This window comes from Symphodus melops (genome assembly GCF_947650265.1).
Source record: "Symphodus melops genome assembly, chromosome: 21".
Taxonomy (NCBI): domain Eukaryota; kingdom Metazoa; phylum Chordata; class Actinopteri; order Labriformes; family Labridae; genus Symphodus; species Symphodus melops.
Genome location: NC_136711.1, coordinates 7,871,644 through 7,889,655, shown reverse-complemented (window position 1 = coordinate 7,889,655; position 18,012 = coordinate 7,871,644). Strand labels below are relative to the sequence as shown.

The following is an 18,012-nucleotide window of genomic DNA, read 5'->3' as shown; positions in this document are numbered from 1 at the left end:
GTCTCTAGGTATTTTATTGCATCGAATAACTTTCTGCAGAAAGGGGTATCATACAAAGTCACATCAAGTGAGAGCCTCGCAGAATCCTGGACAGTCTCGCTTAGGCTAAAGCTTTATACTCTTAAACCAGAGCTGTACATTTGCATAAGATGTTTCATTGCATCTGTGATTGGTCTTCTATAATATTCTGAGACACCATCCCTGCCTAGTCTGCCCTGCAACAATGACTTCATGTTATCTAAACTGGAATAGTTTCCTAGAAAAAGGAGTCAAGGTATGTTGGGAACAGAAGGTCAAAGTTCGCACCTCCTGGTGTATCGCAACATAAAGCACTTTGTGAAACGGCTACGTCTTATGCAGACAGTATCAAATTGTATTTTTCCACTACAAGTTGCACATTACAAAAACACCTATTACACTCTAAGCACAGACTAAGTCAGTTAATGGGATACTTGGTGAAATTTAAATATTTCCAGACTAAAAGGAACCATCAAAACGTGTTCAAAGAAACAGAGCTCAATATAGTCCACTTAAAAAAAACCTTTTTTCCTTTCCTTGGAAAAAAGTCATTTGTTTTCCAACTTCACTGACGTCAGTGTGATCATTTTTATGCAGTTTAGGACCTTAATGGTGTTTAGTAACAGCTTTTCCTCTGTTTGAGTTGTCACAACATTATTAATTGCAAGTCTTGTGATGAATAACAGCTGTCTAAAGGCACTGTGGGGGAGCTATATGTGCCAAGGTGAATACTTCACTCAGCTGAGGAGGATTGACCTCAAACTAACACCTTTTTCGCACTTTTGAAAATATCTTCTTAATCTCAGGACTGCTTTGAACATTACCCTGACCTGGCTGTTCAAATACTGTATGCACCTTGTTGTACGATGCTATAATGAAGATATTTGCCTTCATATCAATGATTGTAGTTTAGCCCAATAAAAACAGCTGACTTGGAGAATGTAATGCAACCTTTTTATTACATTCACAGAGATTGTAGTGGTTACATACACACTCTGCACCATGCAGCAGTTACAGGATATAAACTTCACCACCGTTGGCTGGAGATGAATTCTCCAGAGAATATCTTATGGCATTCTCACATCAGCTCACTCGAACTTGCTGTGAAAAAAATGCTAGGGGTCTGGCAGAAGAAACTGGGTAAAGTCGAGTGAAAAAATTCCACTCTTTGCGTTCACACATGCAGTTACTCCAGGAAATATTAGGAGTTTTTCATAAGATTTCTGCACGTGTGAAAGCCCTATAGGACAGTGCTGTAGTTAAATCTGAAAGTGTCCACACATTTACAAGAAGATTGCTTTTAATAATAAAGAGTCCAATTGGAGGGTGATCCACTCTAAAAAATCCGACACACTTGAGTCAAGGATGAGTTGAGCTCTTAAGAGAAGTTTGTCAAGAATGACCCCTGTAAACTGGAAAAAATTAGTAAAAGTCATACAGGTCAAAATAGCTGACTATTTAGTTGAATCAATCAGAGGCAAATCTGAACAAAGTATGAAGACGAATTGAATATTTTATCCCCAAATGTTATGTTAACATTTTAGCTAACGTTAGCTAACATGAAGGAAAATTAGCACGTTTCTTTTTTGTCACAGTTTCTCCAATTTACTCAAAGAATGTAAATCTGTTGTTTTCCTCTTAAGGTTTCTGTTGGTCCTTACCAACTCCAAGGGAAAATGTCTGGTTCTTGATTTGAATTATGTTCAAAAGCTAACCATTACTGTCTGCTGCTCTCTGCCCAGCAGATAGTGTAATGTACAGGTTTTTTAACAGGTTCTTAATATTGGATGTCGAAGATTTTCAGACGTGATTGGACCTGTAATTGTTCAATAGCAACCCCTGTCACCCAATTCACTACACACTTGAACCAGTATTGTAGCGATCTGGGATAAGTGGGAAGATCTGATTTATTGATACCAATAACCTTGGTTATTGGTATTGGTATTGGTATAACCTTGGTTATTGGTATGCTACCATGCATAAAATGCATAGTAGCTAAACCAATATCAGATAGTTGTTGTTATAGTTTTACCCTATTTATGTTGTTCTGGAGTAATGTCCTGTCCTATTAAATCTACAGTCACACATTAAACAGCATTTGAAAGAGTCCCAGGAAGAGAATGGGATGCTATTCTTGACCTCTTTATTTTCAATATGAAAAATATGTCCATCTTTATTCCCTCTCCATCCACTGGCTCACTAGTGATGCTGCTGAACCTTTTCAATCTATTAATCCCTTTTAATCTTATCCCAAGTCAACCTTATCATGAAGTAAGTTACCCACACAATGTACTTATTTATGTCATGACTGAAACTGTTAACATTTTCATTGTTTTTCTATGATCAATCAACTGACCCAAAAATAATGAAAACTTTGTTTATTATCCACATATAGAGAGTCCAGAAAAATTAACACGGATCAAATGGAGCCTTTAACAGCACAATCCTGTGTCATTGGAAAATGTTAAGGAGTTTTATAAACAGGAACAAAATGTACCTAATACCACAGGAAAAAATGTTTACCTTTCGAGAGGTGCATTTTAATGTCATTCCAGTCAGACATTATGTGTCCTTTAAACCTTGTACAGTAGCTTCATCTCCAGTTGAGATGCGGTTGTAGTTTTCAGGGGCTGCTCTGTCAAAGGGAGTGGCTGTGACGCCGAGCCGACCTTTTAGCCTTTCTCATCTGTTAAGTGTTCCTAATGCCACCCTGGACACCTGTTGACCCAAGCCATCTAAGGCTAAAGATCCTGCTCAGCTCTTTGTGCTAAACCGCTCATGTCACCTTGCCAGATTGACAGGGCAATTCTGAACTCGTGTACATCTGCCTCATGGTCAAACTAAGATCCACTGAATTTTGTCGTGAATTTACTAATACCAATACATGTACAAATTAAGCAGTCATTTTTTTGTGTTACCCTTGTTTATTTATTGGCAGGTGTACAACTTTCAACACTTAGAAAAAAAATAATGGCACTTGGGTCTCCTAATGAAGGCCAAAAGACAATATAGGTAATCGTTACGTAGACCAGAGATTATATTATAAAACTAAAATATTTCTGGACAATAACAAAAAAATAATACAATAGAAAATATCACATCATTCAAATGACGAAGATACAACAATTACCGTACATTCACTTGTCAAAATAAATATTTGAGAGTTTTTTTTAGGTCTTATTCATCCACTTCAACATCACAAGTAAAAATATTTCACAACATTGAAGCTATGAATATATTTCCAGCTTGATTTACAATGGGTCTGTTCAAATGGAAAAGGCAAGTTTTAAAAAAGCACTGTGATAGTCTTACTAGTATGGCATAATGCATAACAAGAAGAAAAAAAGGAGCCTTAGCTAGCACTTACTTAGGTTATAAAACTACATTATTATTTCTGCAAAGGAAAAAAAGCCTTTTGCCCAAAACCCGTAGCAAATAACAAATAAAGTGCTACATTGAAGTTTTCCAGTTATGTTCTACCTTTAAATGAAATAACCAGTCTGGATCAGAGGTTAATTGATGTTTGCCTTAAGCCCACTCCACAGTTAAGGAATAGACATAACATTTGCTTGCATTTAGCCTTCCCAGTAACCCACTCCCATACATCACGCAACCAACTCACATGTCAAAGGCAAACTGTCGGCGAGTCAGTGTATTTTTAGAAGTAGCTGTATGCGTGCCGTCTGTGCGGGACTAAGATGGATTTTCATTACCTCAAAGCTTGAGGTGAGTGTAAGCTTGCTTGAGCGTGGGAAGTGCTCTTGGGAGAATGTGTTGGAATGTAGGTGTATGGGCCTTTTTTTAGAACCAGTACCTTAGGGAACCTTTTACAAATACTCTTGTATCAAAGATTAAGTTCCTTAATCACAAATGTTGGAACACATTGGCTCTCTAATTTTCCCGAGAAATGAAACACCTGCTATTCACTGAGCGTGTCTACAAACACATTACTTTTTCAAATGTATTCACAAACATTTAAATATGGAGTGCGAAACAGATTAAACAATATTGCTACTTATAATTTCTATAAACATTCTTCGAGTAAAAACTGACAGTAGAAAAAAGCTGAATGGATGGAAACAGCTAATCTAAAGAGAGGCAGGTAAGTGAACTTTAAGCGTTTGGCAGCCGCTCCTGACACATCTCCAAGGGCCGCTTGAACGCTCCCCTCCCAAACACTTCAACATTGCTTGGCAGCCAGGAGATCACATTCCCAGGGAAATAAGAGCTGCAGTTAGCCATAGACTTGATCTCTGCCGGCTTCAGAACACGGTCCCAAATGTTCACTTGACTCAGCTCGCCCACAAAAGCCTGTCCAGCATCAAAGCGCCCGCCCACCACATCCTACAAGGGCAATAAAACAGCAGGATGGAAATTTAAACAGCAAATATTATGATATATCCAACAGTGATTAACTTCCTAATGTTGACACAGGGAGTATTTATGGACCAGCCATTAAACTTTCAGGTTTAATAATTGTTATCACCTTTTTCTGTTTAATGTTGCAAATGTCAAAGACATTAGACGGTCCTACATTTGTTTAGATATGAAGATGCTTTTGAAATTTCAAAAAGGAAGGAGGCATGAATCCGCAGACCAAATTTACATATATAAAATTCTTCCCAATAGTTGTGTAAACTTGAATTTTAAACCCCCATGTCAGCCTCATTGTAATAATATAAATGGTAGGGGATTCATTTAGCTTACTAGGATACATTGTCTTGGGATATGAATGTCTTTAAAAATTTGGGTAGACTCAGACAGGTAAATACAGAGATACCTCACTGGATAACTGACCTTGATGAATAGTGCTGCTTGACATAAAGTCTGGCATCTACAATGTTCTAAATATCACCCTGAAGGGACAATGAACTTAAGCACAAAGTTTCAAGCAATCCATTTGCCAATTTTGAGTTGTTTCAGTCCGGACCAAAGTGAAGAAAAACTTACCAGCAGACTAACAGCGCATTTCTATTGTTTTAAAAAAGATTCAATTTGAATTGCTGAATGCGGCTTATCTCACATGAGTTTCACAAACCATGACACACTGATTAATTTGACTCTACAGACAGGTCCTTCAGAATCTTTAGGAGCCATTGATAGTTTCCTGTTGTCTTATAAATTAATTAATCATGACAACCTGTCACCATCGTCATTGCTGCTTCATGTCTGGTTTATTTTCCTCTTTCCATGGGCTGTTTGCTAAGTTGCTCCATAAAAAACACGGCTTATTAGTAGAACTACTAGACATTGCACTTAGAAGTGTTTGGCTTTTCAAAATGTGAGCATGCTGAACTCTACATTTGACGTCACATTTTTAGCATCTTTCACTGTCAATTATGTTAATATGACGACACTTCATTGGTGATGTAATTCCAGGTAGGTTGTTCCTGTCTTTAATCATTACAAGAGAAAAGGGTGACTAAATCTGCAGATACAGACTCACAAAATTATTTCTAATCACCAATGATGCTTTCTTACCTGTTCCTGCCCCAAGATGATAACTCCCCCAGGTTTGATGGGGTGCCAGGCTGCCAGGTTGTCACCACTTCCCAGCTTCTGGCCATCTTGGTACGCATCCCATTGACCATCACGTGTGGTCCAGGACATGCATATGTGGTGCCATCTCCCATCTCTTACATCCAAAGGCAACTGGGCAACCTGTGGTCAGAATATGATAGGCTTAGTTGTGGTTTCTTTTCATTGCAATGCATGTAAAGCACAGATTATGGTGATTAAAGTATTGAATCTCCCGGTGACAATTAGAAGATCAATCATACCGGGTTAATAAATTTTGTACACTAAAAATCAACTTCAACTTTATTTGTCCCTGAAGGGAGATTGGTCAGCAGGGTAAGACAGTAAAAAGACAAAAGTACAACGCTAACATGGGGAAAATGCAAAATGCAAGAGGCACTGAATACAGTAGCCCCCAAGAAACAACCATTCACAATCACTGACTAAGGCTCCCAGCAGTTTTCATCAAAATAAATTGCAGAAATTACTCGCCTTGTCATTAATCAGCAGCTCTATTGGGTTGTTTCCCCATTCAATTAGCACAATCTCATTCGCTTGCCCTGGGACTCCGTAGGAGAAGGGAGTCCCAATGCCTGGACTGGCGCTGGACTTGATCCACATGCAGAGTGTGAAGGCGTACATCTCGGGCAGACTCTTGGTGATTCGGCCGTACAGGTAGTTGGTCCGCTGGGGAAGGGAGAGCTTGAACTGCTCAGGGGACTTGTAGTCTCCTCCCCCTGTGATAAAACACACAGAGAGGTTAGATGTGCCCATAGTGTTTTCAGAAATGTCCTCAATGTTACCTGTGTATAAAAGCAGCCTCTCTTACATAAAACATTTTCATATCTGTAACCTCTGATTCCTCTGACCCTCTCAACTTTTGTTTGCCTCTTTGTGTTGTAAACTATGTTACATTGATAAACCAGACAAACCCTGCCTCAAAACAATACAGAAAAATGAATCCATGCATTTGTTACTTTTACACTAGAATAATGCAATTACCAATTAGAACGTGGACCTTCATTACTCTTTAGACTCCTCAGCGTCCAGAAAATTGATCTAGAATTTAAAATCCTTCCTCTCACTCACAAAGCTCTTAATGTTGACCATCATATTGTGAAGAGCTTGTTGTTGGGCCAATGAGCCCTGTACATTGTGCTCTCTGGAAGCAGGCCTGCCTGTTTTATTTAAAGTCAGTAATACAGAAGGTAGATCCCTCTCCTTATCAGGCCCCTCTCCTTTGTAACCATAAAGTAAGTTTGAAACATTCCTTTTTTCTTAATGTTGTAGTTAGGGCGGGCTCGTGTTTGCTTTGGACTGGATAATCATTCTGCTACAGAATTGGATGCCCCCTTCTTCTCCTCCTCTCTCTTTCTCTATATGTACACATTAATGTGTATGTTACTAATGTAATATCTTCCCTGATGTTGTTATTGTCTTCTTGCAGGTTGCTACCTGCAACAGCATTCACCACCTCTGCTACAATAGTTATTATCATTCATACTTAAATTATCATTAAGTCATTATGGTTTAATGGTCATATTCCTTCAGTTATCATTGATATTGCAATTATATAGCTCTTTTATCCATTTTTGTTTGTTAATGTGTACATCTCTCTGTCTATCTCTAATTTTCTGTCTGTCTCTTTCTCTGCCCATCCATTGCTCTTCACCTATCCTGTAAGAGCTTTCTATAATTTGCCCAGAATTGGGAATTGATGGTTTAGATTTGAAGCAATAAAGCACATTGACTACAGTATATCTAGTTGTGAAAATATGAATCAGACAAAGTTGCAGCTATTGCGCCTCACTCAGACAGTAGCCTACCTTTTTCTAGCTCACTGATCCTCTCCACCAGAGCGTTCAACGTGCTCTCAGTCTTCATCCTATAGGCGGCCGTGGCGTTGGATAGCATGCTCTTCTGCTCCTCCAAGTTGTTGACCTTCTTCAGGAGCTGTTTTTCCAACTGGCTGAGTCGACGCTGCAGCAGGTCGCGAAGCTCGCTGGGGAATGAGGCACCGGATACGTTGGCCCGCATCTGCTGTTGCTAAGGAATAGTGATGGAACAAAATCAGCAGGAAGTGCACAAAGATGACCAAAGACGATAAACCCCTGATGATGGTTCAGGCCTTACATCACAAATTCTTCTGCATGACTCCCCTGTGAATGTCATCCAACATTTGGAAAATTATGCTATGCTTTATTGTCTATAGGTCCCTTTATTTATTAAAAGTATTACATTAACCATGTCACTATAGGAACCCCAGCTAGTGCTTTTATGTGATGTAAAGCTTTAGATTTGTCATACTTTAATAGAAGAAAACACAACAAACACTTTCAAGGCATACATTTTAAGATGTTTGGGAGGATATTGTTCATGGTCTTACTTTTTGCACTCGTCTTATTTCTCTTTCTATATGCTTATATAAATCTACTCAATAGGAAGTCCAAGGCTATTCAGAGTCACGCTTGATCTCTACAATTCCCACTCTAATGATCCCTATAAGTGCCTACTGCTGAGCGTTAGGTCGACAGGTTGCAGTAAGCTTCTAAATCCGTGGATAAAATGTTGCAATTGTTTCCGACTTACCTCCAAGTTCTCCAACCGGTCCTTGAGCCCCTGCATGGTTTTCCGAAGACTATCAATGGTGTCATTTGGATCCCTGGGTACATCCCCCATTGTGTTTTGCTTATCTTTTCCCCAGGAACCCGACTTATCGTACCTCCTGTCATCAGTGGCAGACGCGCAGAGAGACAGCTTGGTGGTGAGCTCGTTGATGGTGCCTTGCTGTTTGGAAATATTTTCTTTCTGCTGTAGGATAGTCTCTCGTAGCTGCATAACGGTGTTTCTGAGCTCTTCTTCTTGGCCGCCGGTATTAAGCTCGGGTAACAGAGTAACGGGACAACTGGCATCGCCACTAATGGGAACTGCCCGGCAAATGTACCTCTTTCCATCGTCCGGTTGTCCACTTGTCTGACGACTGCAACCCAGTGCACAAAAACACAACAATCCGTACAAAACTGAGAACATACCTGCTTGCATACAAGAAAGTCAGAAAAAAAAGTGTAAAGCAAATAAATCCAGTCTCAAATTTGGTGCGTAAAAGCGTTTCCACGGAACTAGGTCCTCGTAACTTTACGCATCGGCCTATCTAATTCTATAGTAGCACCATCACTAATAAATAAAAATTAGACAATTCTGAGAAGAAGATCCGATCAGTGGAGTCTGTAAGCCCGGTTAATGTGGCTTGTGTTAAAGGGACTATTCCTGGTACCAACAGAGCGCACTGTGTGGTGCTGATCGGACAGCTCCTATTAGAAAAGAGGATTACCAAAAAAGGTGTTTGCTGAAGCTACCGGATTGGTTGTAGTAGGTTGACGTCACCGCCCTGTTGGGTCAAATGCCTGTTTGTTTATTTATCTGAAAAGTTCATTAAGTAATAAATTAGTGAGTGGTTACTTTTCTTAGATTGGTTATCGAGATTGCCAAAGATTGGAAATGTGTAAATGATGTTTTGATGCATCCTGTTGTCATTTCACATCCTCATGTTTATAATGTCAAACAATTTTGTTTGACAACATTTCAAAAATAAGTTGCGCCCATCTGTCGTCTTCAGGCAGGTATGGAACAGGAATATAGGTTGGAAAAAAAAGGTAAGCCAATTGTTAGAAACAGGTAACACAATGGGACACTAATGCCACTTGGCTGTGCATATAATCATGTTGCATCAGACATGTTGGATCAGATTGGCCCAGAGTACATATTACGACACCATAGGTAACCCAGTGTGTGGTACCAACTGTTGTGAGTAGACTTGGTTTAAGATAAATGTCTATGTTGAAAGCATTTCTTTTAAAGGTCCTACAAAATGCCTTTGTTTGAAAGAATTGTAAGTTTTAGTAGATGGCTTCTTTTTACTGGTTAAGATACCTGTCTGCAAACACATACTGCACATGCAAATCAATCCACTTTAACAAAAAAAATGCAATGTGAATGTTTACATATTGGTCAGATGCTGCTACATTTCTGCCCCCTAGACATCACTCCAAATAGCCACTGTCTGCTCTGTCAAGGTGGGGTCCCTGTAATCAATGGGAAATTTCCATCACTACAAAGAATCATATTGTCAACTTTAAATTCAAAGGGGCCATCGATTGGACAGAAATAACAGACTACGTGGTATTGAAGTTTTGGCACTATAAATTCTGGGAAATATGAATTCAATTCTGCATCTCGATCCACCAAGGGAATTTGTTTTAAATGTCAAATCTGACATGTAATTAACATTCCATGTAAGTGTTTATCATTTGGGGTGATGCAGTTTATTCAATTACATTTTATATACATTTGACACCAAAAATAAAGATACAAATATAAGTCAGTCATAAACGTCATTCTAAATGTAGGTCAGTCGCTTCAATAAAGCAAGCAGTGAAGAAACAGGAGGTGGTGGTAAACAATTAGCACTAGCTGCCTGCCTGGCTGTAAAAGGTCAATAAAGCCTGGAGTGCACACTGGAAGACACACCACTGTGCTTTGAACATGACGTCCAACCATGGCCCAAACACACAGCCTATCAGCAACAATGTGGAGAGAGAAGAAGCTGTCTGCTTATATTCACTGAACACAAGTTATTAGATAAACAATAATGTAGTTGTTAGGATTAGAATTTGTTTTGGATAATGATAAAATAAAAAAAGTCAATAAAGAATAATCTTATTTAAATATTTTTGTTTCAAGTAATTTCCTTAGTGAAGTGCTTTAACATCAAACTTGAATATAACTAACCTTATAGATAGATAGATAGATAGATAGATAGATAGATAGATAGATAGATAGATAGATAGATAGATAGATAGATAGATAGATAGATACTTTATTCATCCCGAGGGAAATTCAAGGCCTGAACAATTTATAATTAACTTCCCATCACTGTTAATGTCAACTTTCATAATGTATAATCATGTTTAAGTGCCATGTTTGCAATTCTTTATTCCATCTTCATTGCCAGTAATTGTCACAAAAAAAATCTTTAAAGATCATCAATCATTCTATGCCGATTGAACGACAAGAATATTGTGAAAACAAAAGATTTCATAAACGTCCTTTAAATACTATAAAAATAAGACTTTGAATGACAACAACGATGAACAGAAGGAAGGGAGAAAGGAAGGAAAAATATAAAGACAGACAGACAGACAGACAGACAGACAGACAGAAAGATTCTTTCTTTCTTTCTTTCTTAAGAAAGATTACAGAAGCAATCACCAGAAAAAAACAAAAAACAAATTAGACACTTATCTCATAATTACGAGTTATGACATCTTTTCTCCTAATTATGAGAAACGATGTCGTTATTATGAGATGGACATCAGCTGATGTGTTCGATGGGTGGTAGCACATGTGCAGTACTATACTGAGCTGAGACACTGATAGACAGCGTTTCTTAGCGTGCGTGCTTCTCTTTGTTGTTAAAGTTGATAGTTTTCTATAAACAGAGAAGTGAATGTGCCTTTCACCTCACAGGATGAAGTGGAGATATGTAGCGTTATCGCACTGAAGGTAGGCTGCGTTGGAGCGGGTTGGACTGCATCAGTCTGCAACTACAAGCTGATCTAACCCGAGTTAGCCCATGTCCCTCCAAGTCTGTGCGTAGCTGTTCCTTCCTCTCAGGTTCACTTCACAGTAGCGCTGCGGTCCATGGATCAAGAGCAGACCAGGCGGGACACGCCATTTTCGAGAGCCTTTCACTCTCGTTCTGTCAAATAAATACCTTTGTAGAATACAGTTATCTATTGTTTATGGAGAGAGCTTTTTTCATTTAAAACACTCTTTCTTGACAAGTTAACAGAGAAGCTGGGCGGTGCGTCGTGGCCGAATTCTCCCGTCTTTATCAGGTCTTGCAGCACCTTCAGTGGAGCGGAGTTATCAGGATCTCACGAAATCCTGATCTCGTAATTATCAGATCTTTTCTGTTAACTACAAAATCAGGATCACTAAATTTCGAGATAATGTGTCTCATTCTTTTTTCTTTGGTGAATGCAATGCGCTTCCGTATAAATAACAAGAAAAAAAGAAACAGGCTGCAGGTGGTTCTGACAGCAGTAAGTGATCATCAACACCTAGATTTTGCTGTATAAGGCTTTGTAGCTTTTCAAAGATTGTTCAGACCAATGACAACAATCTTAGGCAGACTTTTCTTAAACAATGTTCCACATCACACAATTTTCTGGTAACAGGTGGAAAACCAAAGTCCAATGTAAACTCCTTGATGACACAACAGCACCTGTAAAAAAGACCCTCAACAATAATTAGTATTACTCTGGATATAGCACATATGAACATCTCCTATAACACATGTTCTGTGCAGAGATTATGTGTGAAAAGAGTGAACGTGCATAGGGGCTTTGGGTGCATGAATGGATTTTTAGGTATTGTTGATGAGTCAGACTCAGCTTCAAGAAGAGTGCTCTTCTTTCTATATGACAAATAAAGCCGGGGTGCATGATGCGGCTTCATCATAAGGGCAGCAGCAGCAGCAGCATCAGTTTGTGAGAAAACACAAATCTAATGGACAGATGAGAGGTTCTGCAAAACTGGAGAACCAGTGTGTCATCCTCTCCCCTCTTAGGATAAAGCCCCCATCACACAAAAAACACCAATGAAACAATGACAGTACAATAAGCCTGAGACAAACATCTTTTAGCAGATCATTATTGTTAGGGAGCAGAGAGGCAGAGAGAGAATGAAAATGTCACATTATGTGTCAAATTAACTTGTGTATTATAAACGACTTTCACTGAAAGGAACATCTCATTCTGCAGTCCTCTGCCACTGGGTTCACTCAATGGAAGAGGAGGCTGTGAAGGAGGGAGTTGTGAATTAAAACCCATTAGCAGAGCAAGCAGGCAGCAGACAGGCAGGGTGGATCGGGCAAGATAAATAATGAGCATCTTTCTACCAGACTTCATTATTTCCAAAGCCATTAAAAGGAGCATTATGAAACAAATCTCAAGCCCTGTGGCCACATCATACACTTCCATTATGTGTCACAAAGTGTGCACCACCACACATTGCTATAAAATCTTAATATGAATCAAAGAAGCATCTTTAAAATGACTATATATGGTCCATCCAAAAAAAAGAAAAAAAGAAAATTGGCGTGACTGGCATCACAGAGTCTTGTGTAGAATCAATGAAAACCAAAATATCTACATTTTGTTTTCTTAATTATGTTTCAACCATAGACTGTAACTATAAAGGTTTTAACCAAAAAATTAAGACGTGACAATAAACCTGAAAAGGCTGTAAAGTATGTCATATTAATATTTGAAGTATTTTGAATTGCCTTTCATTCTTAGACTTATTCCAATGCGAAAATGCTAAATAGAATAATACAAATGTACAAAGTACACTCCACTTTATACTCAAAATTAACACTCCACTTTTCAGACAAGTGGCTCACATGTTGCAAGGTGTTTATATGTCCTTTTTTGAGCAGACATTTTACATCTAAAAAAGTCTATGATTATCATGATACAAGATGTACATATATACAGTACGTATGTATTTACTTATTAACAGTTTCATGTGAAGGCATCATATAGGCAGTACTTCATTACAACTTCACTGGGGCAGTGAGTACCACACACTTCCTTGGTGGACTGACATCTTGTGGTGAAGAAAAACAATGCAGTCTAATGCCGTCTTATAAATAAAACAGGGCAGAAATGCTGACTAAATTAACTCAATGCCATACTATATAATTTTCCATATGTTGCTAGTTATCAATTGATTTTGAGACTGGTTTGCATCTCATGAAAAAAAAAACATTTATTGAGCTAAATTCTATCAATCATCATCGAACTGAAAGTGTAGCTTTTTAATTCACGAGTAACACCCAAATTACTAATTAGAGGGAAACCTTTGACCCATTAGGCTAGCAATAATTGTATTAATATGGACACTGCAGAATGTCTGACTTGAATGAACAGCAGTCTTTATAAATATGAAAATAAAAGAAAAGCAAATGGAAGTTTTTTTTCCAACCAGATTCTACAGACATGTTTCTAATGACTTCTAATAGATCTAAAGTAAATTAATAGGCTTTTGCGATTAATAAAGTGTCAATAAATATACGAATAAAGATAAAAGAGGTTGTGTATTAACTAAAATAAGTTCATAGTGGTAGAATAAAACCTATTGTCATGACTTAATAATATGTAACGTTTGCTTTAAGGTTAGCATGTATGTAAATACCTTTACTTTCAGGCTGGTATAGGTTGTAATCTTGCAACTACCAATAAACCACATTGATCGTAGACTACCGCCAGTGTTTATGCGCAGTTACCCGCAAATTTACTTTCTCTGCTACAGACCCTGACTATGAAGACCATCGAAAATGATGGTCTTAGATCTACTCTTTTTTAATGAATATCATTCCGCCGGAACTATGATACAACTTTTTTTAAAATAAACGTATTATCTTTAAACTGATCCTTGGCTGTACACGATATCTTTGGATGCTAAGGTAAATGATGTATTATAATATTGTATTGAAGCATTCAAACGAAAATCTAATGCAAGTGGACGTTGACGCGGAGGGATCTACGCTTGATGCAGGTCTCAAGCTCTGAGCAGCAGCGCGAGCGCGGCGAGTAAAGAGCGAGCGACAGTTTCCTGTCTGTGGTGTACGGTGAGTACCAACGGTTCTCCTTTTCCTACAAACACACGCGAAAGGATAGGTAATTTTCACAACCTTGTGCATAAAAATAGGTTTGGATTTAGTCCCTGTGGGAAAATGTTCTTGCTTTTATTTACGCACTAATTCCCCTCCTTTAAACAGAGTTCAACATAAAGGGATGCTCGGGCGCTTTCTTTCTTTGGGAAGCTAACTTGTTAGCTTAGCGTTGCTAACTCGTTCTGCAAAATCTTTTCATTTTAAGTCTTTTTTGTCTTTATCTCGTGAACAAATACGTCTTTTCAAACTATTAACAATACAATTAATCTAATTTCGACCCGATAGAGCAGCTTTTTAATTCACGAGGACTATCTGAGTGAACAAAATGTGCTAACAGACTCCTTCAATGATGTCATCACTGTGCGCCCGTTCGGAGGCATGTTTGTGTGTGTTACCGGTTTGTTTGTCAAACACTTCATAGTCCTGTTTCAGCTGTAATTATTTATCCTGATGTCAAAGATAAGAAACTGTTTATCTTCGTATTGATTTATGACTACGGCTCTTGTTTTATTTATATCCTTCCCACAGTGTGCATGATATCCCAGTGAGTGCTCTGCAGACTGCTGTCTGCCTCCCTCCTTTCCCTGCAGCAGTCCAGGCTTCCCCAGCTGCCACCATGGCCTTTGTGCCAGCCCCGAGTCCCACTGTAGTGGATCAAACTACACTCATGAAAAAGTACCTGCAGTTCGTGGCAGCACTCACAGACGCCAACACACGTGAGTTTGTTGACCTCAAGTATTTGTATATGGTGCAGCTTCGAGCTGGAGGAATTATCTACACACCATTACATACACGTTTGACTTTTAGGGCTATCTCTGTACATTTCTGTAAACATACAACATATCTCTTATTGTTTGATTTAAATATTAATATAATGTGAAAATCTAAGAACGTTTTATGGGATGCATGATATTTTCATTGCATTGTCACTTCTTTTGTGAAAAGTAAATGAATAGTCAGATGAGGAACTTGTGCTTACAATGGGCGATGTGATGAGAGCGATATGCTTTAGTCCAGTCAAAGGTATGTGCGTGTGTGTGTGTGAGAGAGAGTGCTTGTTTGTGTGAGTGTTTTTCTTGAAGTACCTTTTGAACAAACCTGGACGCTGAAAGTAAAACTGATAAGATCTGAGAATCCCCATTGGAAGTATGAAGATTGGCCATAAGAAGTTGAAGTTGTATCATGAGCAGCTTTGATTAATGGTGCCATTGTGTCCTTCAACTTGCAGCTGATGAAACTAAGCTGAAGATGATGCAGGAGGTCAGCGAGAACTTTGAGGTAAGTTTGATGAATGCTCCTAGTATGGAGGAGATCCACTTCTTGAATCTCTGCTGACGGATTGCAATGGATATTTTAAAGGTTTTATAGAGTTCACAAAAGTTTTAAGGACTTTTTGTTGGTGATTGAACCTAGAGGAGGACATCCTGAATCTTCTATGAAAATAAGCATTAATCAAAACATTTGCAAATGCCACATTGTCTAAAACGTCTGAAACGTTCTCCTTTTCAGAATGTGACCTCTTCACCTCAGTACTCGACCTTCTTGGAACACATCATCCCACGCTTCCTCACTTTTCTTCAGGATGGAGAGGTGCAGTTTCTTCAAGAGAAACCTACACAGGTATGTATCTAAAGACACGCTTTCAGCCTTCTTTCTACGCTTATGGGTGTTCACTTATTCTTAAAAGTTGATTTGTCCACTGCAGCACAAACACGTCTCACTTAGTATCATGCCTGCAGATGTAAACAAAAATTCAACAAGTACCGCACTTGACCTACCTGCTATGAATCTTAACGCACAGAGGCATCATCTTTAGATCCATAGTGAGAAGTTATTGCTGAGAGGGATTCAAGCATGTCAGTCAGCTTGATCATACAACTTTCCTTAAAATAAGTCATGTTATTATTTCAAATGGCCTGATTGCATGGACAGTTTTTACCTTTCACTTAAAATACCGTCCATTCTTTCAGCAACTGAGGAAGCTGGTGCTGGAAATCATCCACCGCATTCCGACAAACGAACACCTTCGCCCTCACACCAAGAACATCCTGTCCGTGATGTTCCGCTTCCTCGAGGTATGATGCCTATTGCCTTAAAACAGTTGCCTTACTTTATTCAATTTAAATTCTCCAAGGCTTTTAAATGCACTATTGAATTAATATTCACCTCTAAAAAGCTGAGTATTTCATTTTTTATGGCAGTAAATAACAGAATAGGCGAGAATCCATTTAATGGCATCATTGTGAGATTTGTTGATATTTTGACATTTCAGCTCACTGTGGCTTGTTCACCGTACACGTAGTGTTGTATAAAACATATGGAGGATATTTTAAAGCTGTTTCATTGTCTCTTTTCTTCGCAGATTGAAAGTGAGGAAAATGTCCTGATATGCCTGCGCATCATTATAGAGCTGCACAAACAGTTTCGGCCTCCAATCTCTCAGGAGGTATGTGTCTTTTAGCATCTTTTCCCTGGCGCTGGCTGGATCCTGTTTTAGAAATGTTATTTCTCGATCAGGCACGGCGCAAAGAGGATGTGGGTTGAAGACACAAGCTGTAGGGGCAAAACTATGGGAAATGTTACACAGAGTGTGACAACAGCGTCTTTCTGAAAAGTTAAACCATTTTCAACTGAAAGTGGGCCGCTGCTCAAAACAGGCAGCTCGCTGGGCCCGGTGCTTCTCTCCAGGCTGCGAACTCCTCTCATTGTAAGCGATTTATAAAAATAAAAAAGACACTGGTGCTCAGAAAAAAAACTCTAGGTGGACACTGGTGCAAAAATTGGTGCACAAATGCAGAACATTCTATGAAAGAGTTTTTCTTTTTGATTCCAGCAGAACAAATGCATCTCAGAAATGAACTAAACGTTCTCCTGTCATTGTTTATGAAGAGCACACACAGAAACATTGTCTTAAAGATGTTTTCTTGTCCGTCTTTTTTCTCAGATTCATCACTTTCTGGACTTTGTGAAGCAGATTTACAAAGACCTGCCAAAAGTTGTTGTAAGTGTGTCCTTGTACATGGTGACTTTGCTTTTAGATGAAGAACCTTTTGTTTCTGATTTGATGGTTTTTCTTTGTGCTCCCACCAGGCCAGGTACTTTGAGAACCCGCAGGTGATAGCAGAGAACACAGTTCCCTCCCCTGAAATGGTTGGGATGATCACATCAGTGTTGGTCAAGACTGCACCGGAGAGGGAAGACAGCGAAACAAGAACAGTAAGCAGAACTACACCAGCAGACATGTTAGATAGACCTGTGTGTGACCACTGGGTGGCAGTAGAGCGTCATGTTGCCAAAAGAACAGAAGCTATAACTTTTCAGAAGAAGTTACCGTTAAATAAAAAAATAAATATAAACAACACTTTTTTTACATACAAGTATTTTACATACTTTATAAATTGTGGTTCACATGCTGTTATTTAAGAAACAAGCTTCTCACACACAGGCTTGAAGCACACACAAGCAGAACCTGTGGACATTAATGGAGAGATGTCAGAATGTGACGGTAGCCCCCACTTGCTGCCGCCCGTGCCTTGCTCAAGGGCGCATTGGCAGTGCTTGAAAGGTGGTCTGGCACCTCTCCAGCTACCAAATCAACTTCCATATATTTGGTCCGTGTCAGGATTTGAACCGGCGACCCTCCAGTTTCCAACCCAAGTCCATACGGACTGAGCTACTGCTCATGTCAGTTAAATATGATGATGTGCTAAAATCATATGATTTTTGCTTAACGTCCT

General features: G+C 38.9%; 2 protein-coding genes across 5 annotated transcripts in view; one reads left to right on the top strand and one right to left on the bottom strand.

Annotated features, from left to right (window-relative positions):
- Positions 1-3,219: 3,219 nt before the first annotated feature.
- On the bottom strand, positions 3,220-8,799 carry nptx2b (neuronal pentraxin IIb). The gene is made up of 5 exons (XM_079333854.1): positions 8,125-8,799; positions 7,362-7,581; positions 6,028-6,272; positions 5,500-5,679; positions 3,220-4,362 (listed from the first exon to the last, which is right to left on the bottom strand). Exons 1-5 carry the CDS (start codon positions 8,575-8,577, stop codon positions 4,132-4,134), a joined length of 1,329 nt encoding a protein of 442 aa, XP_079189980.1. The 5' UTR covers positions 8,578-8,799; the 3' UTR covers positions 3,220-4,131.
- A 5,352-nt stretch (positions 8,800-14,151) lies between these two features.
- trrap (transformation/transcription domain-associated protein) overlaps positions 14,152-18,012 on the top strand; it is an 82,638-nt gene continuing 78,777 nt past the window's right edge. Inside the window, exons 1-8 of one of the 4 annotated variants that reach the window (XM_079372410.1) lie at positions 14,152-14,230; positions 14,866-14,991; positions 15,504-15,553; positions 15,785-15,895; positions 16,246-16,350; positions 16,638-16,721; positions 17,220-17,276; positions 17,366-17,491. In XM_079372410.1, coding sequence (XP_079228536.1) covers positions 14,892-14,991; positions 15,504-15,553; positions 15,785-15,895; positions 16,246-16,350; positions 16,638-16,721; positions 17,220-17,276; positions 17,366-17,491 — 633 coding nt within the window. In that variant the 5' untranslated portion in view covers positions 14,152-14,230; positions 14,866-14,891. The other 3 variants (XM_079372412.1, XM_079372411.1, XM_079372409.1) reach the window with 3 other exon arrangements.

Excerpts from the sequence above, each read along its gene's own strand:
- nptx2b (XM_079333854.1), bottom strand. The coding sequence starts at position 8,577 with ATGCAAGCAGGTATGTTCTCAGTTTTGTACGGATTGTTGTGTTTTTGT. Across the intron at positions 7,582-8,124 it reads ACCGGTTGGAGAACTTGGAG|CAACAGCAGATGCGGGCCAA; the intron begins GTAAGTCGGAAA and ends ACTATTCCTTAG. Across the intron at positions 4,363-5,499 it reads TCATCTTGGGGCAGGAACAG|GATGTGGTGGGCGGGCGCTT; the intron begins GTAAGAAAGCAT and ends TTGCCCTTGTAG.